Consider the following 14,419-nt stretch of genomic DNA (forward strand, 5'->3'; position numbering starts at 1 on the left):
TGCGGGGCGTGGGGCTAAGCGCGAGAGCTGGAGGCGCGTGCGCCCGGGAAAGTTGGCTAGGGGACTGAGAAGTTGTGGGACCGCATAACTTCGGCTTCACCTTCGTCCCGGGACAGCGGAGGGCGGGGTTGCTCCTGAGGAGCGTTCTCCCGGGAGCCCACGACCCCGAGAGACAGCGCGACCCCGGGAATCCCTTCAGTGCGAGAGAAAAAGCCAAGGGAAGAGGACGACTTGCGCCATGGGAGCAAAGCCTGCGTCCCGGGGATCCCCGAAGTCCTCCCGCAGACGAGGAAGGGTGGTGAGAGAGATGTAGGGCAACAGCTGTCGGGGGCTCAGACGGAAGGCACCGAGTCTGGGCTGGGATGAGATCCCTTACCACAGGCTAGGCACTCTCCACGCAGATTTGGACCGGGGTGGTGTGTAGTGTAGTCCGAGAATGGGTCTTGGCGCCCTCTGCCCTCATCTCTTTTCCTGGGTATCACAACAGGCTGTTCACTGTCACCTGCTTTCTAGGGAGTATTACCAAAGCTTCTTACAAGTCCAAGGTCAACATAACTAGGAACTTGGGATCATTCTTGTCACTGGGACCTGAAAGGGTCTGCGGAACTCCAGGTCCCACAGCTTGTATCCGACCCTCTCTGTCCATCCAGCGCACCTCTTTAGGCATCCTCCAGAGGAAGTGAAAGTTTTGACTTTCATCCGGGAGTAGATTGGGTGTCTGTGGAGGATGAAGAGTCTGGTTTTGGTTTCTGGAGATGCTGGAACAGGATGGGGAATGGATGAGCGACCTAAGCGTAAAAAGAAATAGCTGAGGATGCCAGCTTTGTGCTTGATGACAAGGAAGAAGGGGAAAATGCTGCCCGGGGGGTTCCCCCGGGGCTTCTGGGGGTTGAGCCACAGGCTGTGGGTTTGAACTGGTGTTTTAGTGAAAACAATTCGTGAGTTGGGGGTGGAGCCTGGACTAGGAAACGGAGTATGGGGACTTGGGGGTTGGGGGAGCCGGAGGAAGAGAGGGAGGATCCAAAGAAGAGGGAGAAGAGGGCCAGGAGAGCTGAGCTAGGAAGGTAGAGGGTGCCCTCTTCTGGCCACACTGGCAAGAGTAGCTACTGGGGCTCGTCGGATGGGGGTGGGGAAATGTTTTAGGGGCAGTTTTGCTGGTCTTTAAGGGGGTTGTGAGGAAAAACTTGTTGAATGGTGTTCCGAACCAGCTTCCTGAGATGTGCGGTTGGGTTCGGAATTTTAACTTGTTACGTTTCTTTCCTTGAGTTGCCGGAGTGCTTTGAGAAATAACATTGACGAGGTGCTGGGCTTTTCTGGAACTTACTTGAGGGTCTTCCTGGCATCCTGAAATATCCGCGCTCTTCAGCGTCAACAACAACCAATGAACTTTTTTCCTCTCTCACAAGAGTTCAGGATGCTCTTGGCTAGAAGCATATTTCTGCCTGTTTATTAAGCCTTCTAGAAGTTTATTAAGCCTTCTTTTTTTTTTTAAACGGTGTGTGATTAAGAACAGTCATTGTAATCTAATTGTATATAAATGGCTAAATGAGTCCCCCTTCCCAACAACTGGATCAACTTACTGAAAATATACCCCTCTTTTAATTCTTCTTCAAAAATCGATTCTTTTATACATTAGTTATAAGGTCAAAACCCATTTTGAGCCTATAATTGATTTTGTTTTGTTTTCTTTTGCTGCATTATTTATTTATTTATTTTATTTACGGGTTTGATTCTTCTAAGCATCCGGGCCCCTCTAAGATTGCGACACTATTTTCAGGTCGGAGGTATCTGAGGCTAGAACAAGAGCGGTTCAAGCTGTTACACATAATAGGCTTAATCGGGTGCACAGAGGATGGAATAACATTAGGGAGTTTTAAAAATAATTACTGCCGTTCCCTGATTTTTCATAAGGTTTGGATGTTTTGTTTTGTACCGCCTGCCCCCCCCCACTCCCCACTCCCGAAAGCAAGAAAAAGGACAGAGACACTTGTTGAAACGTAATCTCTAGTGGAATTTGAAATATGGTAGTTACCATTATTGGAATTCCAGAATCATAAAGTTGTTTTCTGTTCTTCTTCCATGTTATCTTGTAAAATGGGATAAATATTGGTAAATATTCATAGTAAATATGACACAGAACTCATGTTGTATAGAGAACTGTTTTAGGTCACTAAAATTTTCCTGTTTATAGAGGATTTAGGAAGAAAGAAATAATTTCCAGATAAACAAGACTGTTGTACATGACGTACACATCTTGAAGCATTAGACCATTGCAGACATACTTAGACACAACATTTTTTAAAACAGTAATTTTTCACATACTTCTAGAGTCTCTCACAGCCCCATGAAGAGCTAAGTTCGTAGTTTGAAGTCATGTTTGTCCTAGGGTGCTACTTGAGGTCATTCGAAAGGATTGTAAACCTCTATGTGTCTAGAAATTAAAGCATTTAGGAAATCTGTCTTAGGATGCCTTGGAAGTATGTACCTTTTACTTGCAAACAAGAGGAACCTAGAAAGTGATCATTTGCCTAGACTGCTGCCACGCTCACTTCAGAACACTTCTATGCTGTGTAAATTGGTTGCTTAAATCTCCTAAAGGTCCCAAGAGAGAAAAGGAGCTGGGTTATTTCTAGTTCATTTTGACTTGCTGGGAGGGAGGAATCATATTAAGTGTAAATGCAAATTTATAATATCCTAGCACAAAGCCTTGGATTTTCTTTTAAAGGGGCACCATTAAAATGTAAGCCCTTCCCAGCTTCCCATAATGTTTTAAGAGTCCAATTTTTTTAATAGTCACAGTAATCTCATTTCTTCCTAATATAAATAGCTCTGGGTTGTAGCTTGGCATACAGAGCAGACTGAGCACGCCCACCTGATAGTATAGCACCGAGCTTGTTTTTATTCCTTTTTAGATTCATCTTTGAAGCCTTCAGTAAGATCCGTCTCTCCCCCTCCCCCCCACACCCCGTACCTCTGTATGTCGTAAAGTGTAGCACAGTTGGCAGATTTGGGCTCTATAGATGTTATCCTCTGATCATCAAGAGAATCTGGGACGTTCACCATGGAAGGAAAGGTCACACACAAGTAGTTCATTAAGAATTTAAGACGTTGGAATTTAGTCCCAGAGTAGAGCAAAGAGCAGTTGTGGATTTTCTGAATGAAAACAGAACCGAGAAAGAGGACTGACAGCTAAGCCTGACTGTCCTTTATGGCAGGCACGCTCCTACTGCAGCAGTTACAGTGTACCGGGTTCATTCTAATGGTGAAAACATCATTTCCAGCCTGTGTTTTCCTCCTTGTGGTGACGGGTTTCAGTCTGTGTGAGGGGGCTCTTTTCGTCCTGCGAAAGTGAATATCTCTCTTTAATGGGGTAATTGCTTGCTTGTCTCAACTTGTTTTCAAACAATTGTTGTGGAGCACTTCCTTTCCACTAATTGCAAAATTGCTGCTTTAATTGAAGGACTCTCAGCCGCCTAGTGCAGCCATTCAGCCACTGGCAGGCTCTGTGAGCTCAAGCTGTGAATTGCATTTTTAAAGAGGAATCAGAAGTGAGTTTTGCAGGATTCCAACTCGAAAATGCTGGCTGTTGTTCAGTGGAGGCAGAAGCCGTTTGAAGGATGATCGCATTAAGTTGCATCATGATGAATTTTCTTTATTAGGATGGATAAGAGGCACAGATGGGCGTCAGGAGTGAATGAGTAGACGCATTGGTTACATTCTGCCTCCATGTATTCTGCCTAGGAGGGAGTGATGCTAAGCAGTAAATGATGCTGGCAAATAAAATCCGTTTGTCACTGGCATGGGGACGTTAACCCTTGGAAAAATTACTAAACTTAGGGAAGTATGTCCTCAAAGTCCCTCCCTCCATCTCGTACTTGTAGATGAGATTATTGAATCCTTAATGGTTTTATATTCCAAAGAATCACTAAACTGCCATCACTCCATCACAGGTATGCTGAAAACTCCAGAGAGTTATGGACCCAATTATTGAATTATGGAGTCATTGATGATAGATGAAAAAATGATGAATCTCAGGAGTTGCATCGGCATTTGAAAATTGTTAGGGGGGCAATGCTATCAGATAGATGGATGGATGATTGGATAGGATAGACAGACAGACAGACAGACAGACAGATAGATAGATGAAAGAATGAATTAGAAGCAGGATGGCAAATTCCATTTATGTAAGTACCAAAGTGCAATTACAAACTCTGAGACACACTCTTGGTGAGGTAGGTCTGACCAGACACAGTGGCTGGCTGTGAAGTAGCTCGTGGCCCTGAAGTTTCATTTATAGATGGCCTGAAGTTCAAGGAGAGTGAGGAGAGTGACATACATTGACAAGCTTCAGTGGCAGGCAGAGTGAAAGAAAAGGTTATTTCCAAAGTTCCCAGAGAGTAATGAATGTTAGGTAGTTTTTCCCAAAGGTTCACTTGAAAGAACTTTTCATTGGTTGTCATGGTCGTAATGTCCTGATTTTGAAAGCTTACAGACCTTAGAGCTTTTAAATGTGCTTTCATCTCAGCTGCTTTGGTCTGACTGGGATTTTATGACGACCTTCTGTGGTTTTGATATGCCCCCACATTTTTTGGAGGGAAAATGGGCAAAGGAGGATATCTTAATTTCAATGTAACCAAGAAATACAAAACATGACCTGATTTTTTTTAAAGTCACTATACTTCAGATTCTTCTTTTTAACCCACAATAGCAGTCTTTTTTTAAAATTTCAAATAGTCTATATGAAATTTGGTATGTATGTAATAGAAAAATTAGATAAATGTTTCAAATTAATTTAAGCAATTCATCAAACATTGAAGTCATAGTACCTACTAAAGAATGTCTGCAGCCTTACCAGTAAGTCAGATTGTTGCCACATCAATCTTTACAGACTCCCTTTCTATGACACCCTGTGCAGGCTTGGGAGGTGTGAGTGAGGAGGAGAGGGGGGCAGGTAACATTTATCACTGCATGTGGATTTTAAAGCAAGCCACTCCACAACTCAACTTATACACTAAGACCTTTAAGAATTTTAACATGCTAGTCAATGTAAAAGTGGGTGTCAGGAATCAAAAGCTGTCCTCTCTCTCTCTCTCTCTCTCTCTCTCTCTCTCTCTCTTTCTCTCTCTCATTTATTTATAATTTTTAAAGGTTTATTCTGTAGCATTGAATACAAAGGTTTTCATTTTGCTTTTTCGCCACAGGCATTCATTCCACTTTCTGCGATATAATAACACCAAATAAAAGAAGTAGGAAGATCTTAAGGACTGCCTTTCATCTCTGATCTAATTTTAACTTTAATGATTTCAGAAGATTTAAGAACAAAGAGTAATAAGTAGGGTGGGATTTTTAAACACCATTCTATCTACCTTACACCCTTCCCCTCAAAAGTAAGGAACATAAAGGAGGTAAAAAGAAACGATAAAGATAATCTCAATGTAGGAATACATTGCAATAAAATGTGATAAAAACAGGGACGAGTAATTATAAGTTGACTTAAACTTCTCCCCAGTGACAAATCTTTATATTTGGTTAATGTACACTTGCATGATCCTACATCAGTATCCAGAACAGTGTGAGTCCTATGGGGACACATTGGGTAGAGCCATTGAAGGAACAGATAGATTCGTTAGTGTTGCCAGAGATTCTGAGTTGTCAATGCAGTTGATGAAAGAAAGCAATGTTTTTTTTGGGGGAAAAAAACATGTTTTTTTGTTTTGCTGGCAGGGAGATAGAAACTGGAGGAATTAATTAACAATATTTATTTTCCCCAGTACCTATTATAAAAATCATTTAGTTAGTTAGTTACAAAATTTCTAGTGCATAATTTGTTTCACTCATGAAATTATGTTTGGAAAATTTGACACGTTAAAGTTGATTGAGACAAACTTCCTGGTGGAATTTTTTAATGTCTTCAAGTTTTAGGGTACAAGTAGAGATGCTGGTCCCTGTGTGTTTCAGGGACTGAATATAGTGTATATTAAATGTGCGCCAGTGTGTGGTAAAAAAGAATAAACAGCATTATAACCAAAGAAAGTAACTGACTCTAAGCGCTTTGTGTTATCCCTAGGAGCAAAGCTCCCAGAGAGCAATGAATGTTGTATAGTTTTCCCCAAAGGTTCACTCGAAAGAACTTTCCATTGGTTGTCATGGTCAGAATGTCCTGATTCTATTCAGGAAAAAATAAAAATAAAAAGGAAAGAAAGCATATCCCTCCACCTCATTCCCCACTCCCTAAGAGAAAGAGGGATGGATGGATGAGACACGAAAGGGAAGCTCATTCAGTAGTTTTTGCCACATGCTAATTCAGTCTTGGATTCAGAGCTTCTGTCTCAGAGATTATATTTTCTGTGGACTCCTTTGCCTTTGAAACCTGAAACTAGGCCCAAATTGAAACACGTTTCTCTATGTTTTCATGTGTGCACTTGCTTCTTGGATGTGTTTTTAAACACAGAATTACTTTCTCATATATTACATAGAATCTAAAGGTCGAGAAATCTACAATCATGGTGCTGAAGGGAGATGCTTGGCAGAGCCCCAGGCCACATTCCTAGACCAAAGGCTCCAAGGTGTTCTCTCTTATGCAACATTGGGAAAGTACACCCAGCACCAAATGTTGGCTGATGATGTGTCTGAAGGCACAGACGATGTGCTTATCACATCAAGACATAAAGCCAACAGGCACTGCAGACATTCTGCTGCTAGACAGAAGTTGGATCATATATATTTATTTAGTGGAAAATAGTGTAATTCTGTGTATGGGTGTTGTGTGCATTTGAATTATATGTTTATGTATGCTTGTGTCCACACACATGCAAGTGCACATGCTTGTGTGTAGAGAACCAGAGGGAAACTTTAGGTGTCATTCCTTAGGGACGCCATCTGCCTTGTTATTAGAGACGGAGTATTTCCTTGACTTGCAGCACATCAAGTATACTAGGCTTGCTAGCCACTGAACTCCAGTCATCCTCCTGTCTCCACTGCCCCAGCACTGTGATTACAAGTAGATGCCATTGCACTTTTCGTGCGGGGTCTAGGGACAGAACTTTGGCCCTTGTGATTTTGAGGCAAGTACTTTGCAGCTGAGCTATATCGTCTCAGCACTGTTGGGTTTTTAAGAATCTCAGCAGGACAGAATAGGAAGCAAGAGGTGTGGACTTAGAGGATGGCTTATCAACAGATGTCAGGAAAGGGAAACGTGTGGGTTTTAAATAATTGCACATTCAGTGTAAGCGTGGTATAACCCAGAGCTGTTTACAGAGCTACTACAATTCAGGACCAGGCTTAGAGAAGTATAATGCCCAGATGAAGAAACCAATCATTTGTTTACTTAATTTTGAACTTAGGAGGTGATTTTGCTCAAATATCTATGATATTAATATATATGTTGTATTCCCAGGAAATGCCTTTATAACTTTATAACAGCATAACTGGCATTACCAACTTAGACATACTTAGCTTCCCAACAGGTAAGGAAGCAGATATTCACATAATTAATTTGTGAATCTCAAAAAAGAAGAAAAAAGAAGGAAGATGTAGGGGAGACACCCAGGTGATTAGTAAAAATTTGGTCTGGCCTTCTATTACCTATGGCCTACTGTCTATTGGTTATTTCTGAATCTGATCTTTGAAACAATATCAGAGAGACAAATGTGTCTATTACCCTCTAAGTTCATGCTCTAAAGCCTAAAAAGCACTATACTATGCTATCCAGCAAATTTTCCCTAATAAGATCATATTTAGAGCCCCAATATAGAAAAGAAAACCAAGCAACTCTGGTCTAGTTGGAGAACAAGCATGTAGCATGCTGTTTCTACCTTTCAACCTCAACTGCTCTCCTCCTAGAGATCCCGTGACATACTGCTTCATAAAACTCCCTTGAAAAGCAAATTGTTCTCAAATAGAAGTCAGTAGGTCAGTAGGTAGAGGTCCTTGGCAGGCTAATCCTGGAGTCTTAATTTTTTTTTTCTTTTTGGTGATGGTGCCAATCTCCCAACATGTTTTTGTGTCAATTTCTTGTGTTAAGAGTTACATCTCCCTCCTCATTCAGAGTATGTAGAAAGTACATTGAAAGGTAGATTTCCTTAAATATGTTCAAAGCTTCACTGAAGAACTTTGCAAATCTTTTATAGTAGAAGAAAAGCTATAATTATTACTAATAATATTTATTTCAAAAATGTTCTCCCTGCATTGACTGAATATTTCATTTTTTTCATCCTTTCCTTTTCAACTAAAGACTAAACTCAGACTCTCATGCATGATAAGCAACTGTTCCCATTGGGTTACACAGCCAGCCTATCTCATTCTCTATGATCTTCGTGGTCCTGCCAGTGATTTTCTTATAGTGTGATAGTTTGATTACTCCACACCCTCTGGTTGTTCTTTTTTTATTTTTAAATTATTTATTCACTTTACATCTCAATATCACCCCCCCCCTTTCTGCCCGTACTCCCTCACACAGATCCTTCTACGCTCCCCTCTCCTCTGAGAGGGGAGAACTCCACTGTTGTTATCACACTTCCATCCTCACCTCTACCTCTGGTTGTTCTCTATAGTCAACATTTTAAAACCTAAGAGTTCCCACATTTCACATTTCTTATGACCTTACCTCTCTCTCTCTCTCTCTCTCTCTCTCTCTCTCTCTCTCTCTCTCTCTCTCTTCCTCACTGTTACTCCAACATGTCACAAAGATTACCCTAATTAAACTCAGTGGGTCACAAAGCAAACCAAAAATCATGAATCTAGAAAGGAACAGGTGTTCAAGGGGAGTTTTAAGTGCATTTTAATATATGATTTAGGGCACATATTTTATAAAGCTGGGGATTAGGATAAGTGAAATATTGAATATATAAGTAAAATAGAATACACTGATTCCCAAGCCTGATGACCATTAGAAATGCCTTTCAAACTTTTAAGACTGTAAAGGTGAAGTCTTAGAATGCAAGACCGAGCCTGGGTCTGTGCTTTGCTTAGCGATTTGCAGAGTTGTCTCAACCATAAAGAAACACTTCGGCTCTCCTGAACTAGAACCCACATAAAACAAATAGCCCATGATTTACAGAGGCTTACCATCTCCTTCATTGCCCAAATGCCTAGATTAGAACATGGCTAGGAAAGATTTGCAGCTTTCCGAACAATCAGACACTCAGAGGCTCTGAGTATGAGGCCTTCTAAATATTGTTCTGACTTGGAAGGAATTTTCTATCCTAGACTTCCAAAGAAGAACAAAACACCCAACTCTACATTCCTGAACCCAGTGATGAAGTTGGCCTAACATCTACTGAGTCTGTGTTCCCACCCAGTTACTTATTCTGTGCCTCAACCGTTTGGCAGGGTAGTGGGAGATTAAACGTGTTAATACATGTAAAGTTTAGACTGGCACTTCACATTACCACTGTGCTGTCTTCTTAGCACTTCCCAACTCTAGAAGAAGAGGCTTTAGTACCTTGTCATCAAAACAGCAAAATGTCCCACTGGCATGTTTCATGCTAATGAGCTTTACTTTATAGCTAGAGTGGCGAGATCAGAAACCTATTCTGCCATAATTCTCTGCGTCTAATTTGTTTATTTATTACTCTCTCCACATACACTTACACCAGTTCTTCAAGACACGGCAGGAATTCTGTTTCCACTAAAAAAAGACTCTTGTCCATGATAAATCTACCCTGACTGAGTTGTTTTCTGCATCTCTGAGCACCGTGAGTAATTGTATAACCATTAAATCATTGTGTATCGTGTCTGTGTCAGATTAGATGTTAGAAGCTTTGGAGGCGATGCCTCGTCTGAAAACATGATTTAGAACATATTAGAGCATTCTTCATATCACAGAAATATTTCTGAAGTAGAATTTGCATGAGGTAGCCCCCAACACTAGCACCTTTGCTGGGTCTAATGATTAAATTGGATCCAACATACCTCTAACTTGCTTGATCTTAAGAAAGTTGTGGAAGTTGAGGCGCACGTGCAGGTCCCTCATTTCATTACTGGGAGGTCCACAAGTGTGCTGTACTCGTTAGCCAGCGTAGACACAGCTGGAAGCAGAATTAGACCCTGCTGGAACCAAGAACCAGGAACTTCACATGGGGCCCTCACTAATCAAAACAGAAGGAGGGATTCTACTTGCTTTTGCTGGGTTCCAAGTAGCTGGCTTCCTGTCCCAGCATCTGGATGTTGGTGCAAAGTCAGCACACTGCCAGTGGACCCCAGGTCACAGCACCAACATGTGGTTATTTCCAGCTCTTTGGAATGTTTCGCTCCAGGAAGGTGAGGAAAGCAGCACTTAGATTTTCCTGATTAGTGTAGCATTGCAGGACAGCTTTGACCATCCGTTTAATGGTAAATCTGCTTTCCAGATGACTGTGCACATGGAGATGAGAAGGGTTTGTGGAGGAGAGGTGCCTTTTGAAAGAGTGGTTTTTCATTCAGTCTCTAATTTGGGGTAAATGGTCCCCAGAGGACCATTTTCAGAAATGTTTGAAGTTTCCATCTGATTTTGAAAATAAGTTGGAAGCCACCTGTGTGAAGTGGGCATGTGCTCCAACAACGACACTGTTCACATCCTCCTGGGTCCTTCATTCAACATAGATCTCATGGTTAGATTGACATCTGGGTCCGTAGAGTTTCTCCTATAGCTGCCTCTCTAGTTGCCCTGTTAGACTTGACAGAATTCAAGACACTGAGGATAACCACATAAGAAGTCCTTTAATCACATATCTTCCTCTTGACGTCTCAGCATCAGCTGGTTCTTGTTTTCTGTTTGTCTTCCTATTCTTTCTTTGGGAAGTTTACTTTCCTATTATTTCAATGACTTAGATACTCTGGGCGACTGCTTACCTCCCGGTCTTGTGCCGTGTGACATAACAGTTGTTTGTAGAGTCGCCCCCTATAGGCCACAGATTTCTTGCTCTTACATCAGTTATTTTTCAAAGGTGCACAGGATTCAAAAGGCTTAGTACTCTCAGTGCAGAGCAGACTTGGGACCCCGGTCCATACATTTATCTGCCTACGGGCTGTTCAATTTGCCGGTTTAAAAAAAAAACAGTCAGCTAGTGATTTAATAGGGTGAACTTTATATGAAATGTAAGGGGAAGGAGCAGAATTCATGCTTCACATTCCTAGGTCCCAGCCATGACCTTCTACTAACTTCTTCCAAGGAAATGTACCAAAAGATAAAGTACAAAACTCAGACTGCTAGGATAATACTACCACAGCAGTGGGGATATTGATTTTAAAAAAACTGAAACCCCTAGGTTAAATATTTTCAAAACTTTCACATTTAGTGAATTAATTGGTGATTTAGTTAAGTTTTTGAGTCAGAGCTCTGTGTAGCTCAGGCTGGTCTTGAATTCTTGATCTTCCTGCCTCTACACCCCTTCCCCCAACAAGCACAGAGATTACCAGCATGCACAATCTTGGCCTGGGGTCAATTTAAAATTTATACTGTTTATATACATAATTCAAATATCAAGATAGTGTTAAAAAACAGTTTATACCAAGAATTCTGCCTCCACTTGCACCTACCCTACACACAACACCTATAATTGCCATTAGTATAAAATTGTTCTGAAAACGTTATTGTCTGCTTTATAGAAATAAAAGCCGATATGACTGTGATTACCTACCCTCCCAAAAGAAGAATTCTAAAGGAGCTGTTTTGCAGAGTGGTTTTAGACACTTAGCACTGCACTTCCGAGACCTTCCCATTCCAGCTTAAAGCAAAAGAAGATGTTCTTCAGAGCTGCCTGAATTTGACTTTAAGAAGTTACTATGGGTTTATTTTCTTACAGTTGAAAACTAGGCTTTTGTATTATATACCTTTTTGTAATTAAAGGCCGTATGTGTAGTATATGTGGGCGCACATGCATGTGTATATGTGCATATTCGTGCCTGTGCACTTGTCTGCATTGGTTCTTAGCAGTAGAACATTGTAGGAAAGCTCACTTGTGAATTCGATAGCTATCCCATCCCACCAACAGCATTCGCAAACACCCCTCTGTCCGAGTGGTCCATAGTGTGTTGCAGTAAGACGGGAAATAGAAACTTCCAAGTGAACATCGAGTCTTTTATTTTTACCCCGATTTTTCAGTGGGACTATGACACAGTGGAGATAATGTCTCACCCTGGACACGGGCTGACGCCAACTCTAGTAACATATGTGGAATGGGCCCATGTCGCCACTTGCAAAATTCCCTGTAATGGAAAGTTAAGCATGCATTCATTAGTCGCCTAACTAGTGCGGTTGGCTCCAAAGAACTCAGCTGTTCATTGGAACAGAAAAGAAAAATTTTCCACCATGATGCTGTGTATCCCAGGCTTTCACTGTTCTCATTTTTCTTACCAATCTCATTTCCAGGACCGAGTTCAAGATATACACCTCAAGGCACAGACAAGTCCTACTCAGAGCATTCATACCCATGGGATGTTCTTTTGAGGAATGATTTTGTGCTTCCCCTAAGGTTTATAATTAAATAATTAGTACCTTATATACAATGAATTAAAATTCCAGAGCACAATACGAACACTGAACCGGGCTGCACTATCAGCGCACTTCGTACTCCGAGTTGCCCGGCAGCTTCCTGCATTATGCAAGTAGGCAGCCATACCAAAGCAGCATGATTTATGACCCAGATAGCATCATCCCATTGTGAATGGCATGTATCCCAGGCCACCCTCCCATCACTCTTACCGTTCTCATTGGACTGATTCTTGGTTTCATTTTTCTCTGAGGATAGTGTGCCTTATTTAGAAAAACAAATTCTGCCAGTCCTGCCGCCCTAGGAGAATGTGGCAAATGGAGCGGAGCAGAGCAGTTATCCAATCCAAATAGGCGTTCATGGATTTATCTACTTCTTTGCTTGCTCACAGGACAGGAGCACACTCTAGTTGGCCTGGAATGCACTACATAACCCAGACTGACTATGAACTTGTGGCAATCCTTCTGCCTCTGCCTCCTCATTGCTAGGATGGCAGGTGAGGTACCATGCCTAAGCAAAGAAGATTTTCTAAAATCGAACTTTGGCAGGGATATTTTAAAGGAGGTCACTTTCTTCCCCTCTAAGGAACAGTTGAACTTGGACAGTTGCAGTGATGAGTGTGTCTGATCTATACAAGAGACCATCCTTCGGTGTATCAGTAGACTCTCAAATGCAAGCTGGGCACAGGGACAAAGACACACTTGATTTGTTAATGACACCTGCAAAGGCTTTCGCAACAGGTATTTCCAGTTTTGTTCTCAGGCTCTTGAAGCCACCTCTCTCAGTCTCCTCTCTCATAAGGGCGGATAATGGCAAGATGTTCTATTTGTCATCTATCTCAACACACACATTTAAGATGTCAGCCTCCCACCCCTAGCCCTGAGAGTACTGCTTGCCCCAGGCTGGACCATCTCTTCTGCCACCTTTGTGGTTTTCATTACTTCTTGGGAATACATTTGAGATTGCCTTAGCATAATTTTCTTTCTACAAATATCTTAGCCCTTAAGCTATGATCTTAAAAAGTAGTACATTAAAAAATTTTTAAAAAAAAGTAGTACATAGGTCACAAATAAGGTTCAATATAGTATTAGACATTTAAACATGCAAAGTGTTAAGTTAGGGTGTTGTAAAGATGTTATGTTACAAGTATATTTTTAAAAGGCACTTAACACTTGTGTCTTGATTGAAATCATTCTTACTTCAGCAGAGAAGCATCTGGTAGCAGTGTTAGTGGTCTATAAAGTACATGGTTCTGTTCCAATGTCCAAAAAGTCCCCAGTGGGAAAAATGTTTGACACCTCTAATGAATTACCTTCACGTCATGCATAACTTTCACATTCTGTCCTGATAAATATGTATCTGGGGTTGGTACCTTAAGGGAATAACCCATGGTGTTAACAAAGAAACTTTAAGGTTACATTCAAACTCCATGGAATTAGATTTCAAACACACCATGTATCAGAAACTCTCATATAGGATTTTGTTGAAGTAGATTAAAAATGTGGATTACAGAGATTACATTATGTATTCACTATGTAGACTTTCAAAATTGAAGACGCCATATCTACATCTGAATCTATACAGAAGAGCCAAACCATCTTCATCATGTTGGGTATAAGCAAATTTGATGGATACCACAGCTGTGAATTGTGGTTGATTTGATTGGATGGCTCATAATTAATGAAAGCTAACTGTAGAGTTGTCATTTTTAATACAAAAAGCAACTTAGTAATTCTTAGTATTTACATAGTTGCCCAGAGGATCTTCTGAAGTCCATCTTCCACCCATATGACTACTACCAACAATGTTTTTTATTTATAGGTAGTAGGTAGAACTATAGTCATCACCTCATTACTTAGATGAAATTTACTGATGTGAGTTTTCATGTGCCCTCTACACATTTATATTTGGTGAAAGGAGAAAGGATGGAACTCTCACTGCCCTGCCAC

At 41.1% G+C, this 14,419-nt stretch overlaps 1 protein-coding gene across 11 annotated transcripts in view; it reads left to right on the plus strand.

Annotated features, from left to right (window-relative positions):
- The window catches only part of Bdnf (brain-derived neurotrophic factor), a 50,580-nt gene that overhangs the window by 19,676 nt on the left and 16,485 nt on the right, over positions 1-14,419 (plus strand). Inside the window, exon 1 of one of the 11 annotated variants that reach the window (XM_006234684.5) lies at positions 14-298. The exons of 8 other annotated variants lie outside the window; for them this stretch is intronic. In XM_006234684.5, coding sequence (XP_006234746.1) covers positions 239-298 — 60 coding nt within the window. In that variant the 5' untranslated portion in view covers positions 14-238. Of the gene's footprint in view, positions 1-13; positions 299-493; positions 706-14,419 lie in introns of those variants that run through there. 2 more of the 11 variants (NM_001270636.1, NM_001270634.1) reach the window with 2 other exon arrangements.

Source organism: Rattus norvegicus, chromosome 3 (genome assembly GCF_036323735.1).
Source record: "Rattus norvegicus strain BN/NHsdMcwi chromosome 3, GRCr8, whole genome shotgun sequence".
Taxonomy (NCBI): domain Eukaryota; kingdom Metazoa; phylum Chordata; class Mammalia; order Rodentia; family Muridae; genus Rattus; species Rattus norvegicus.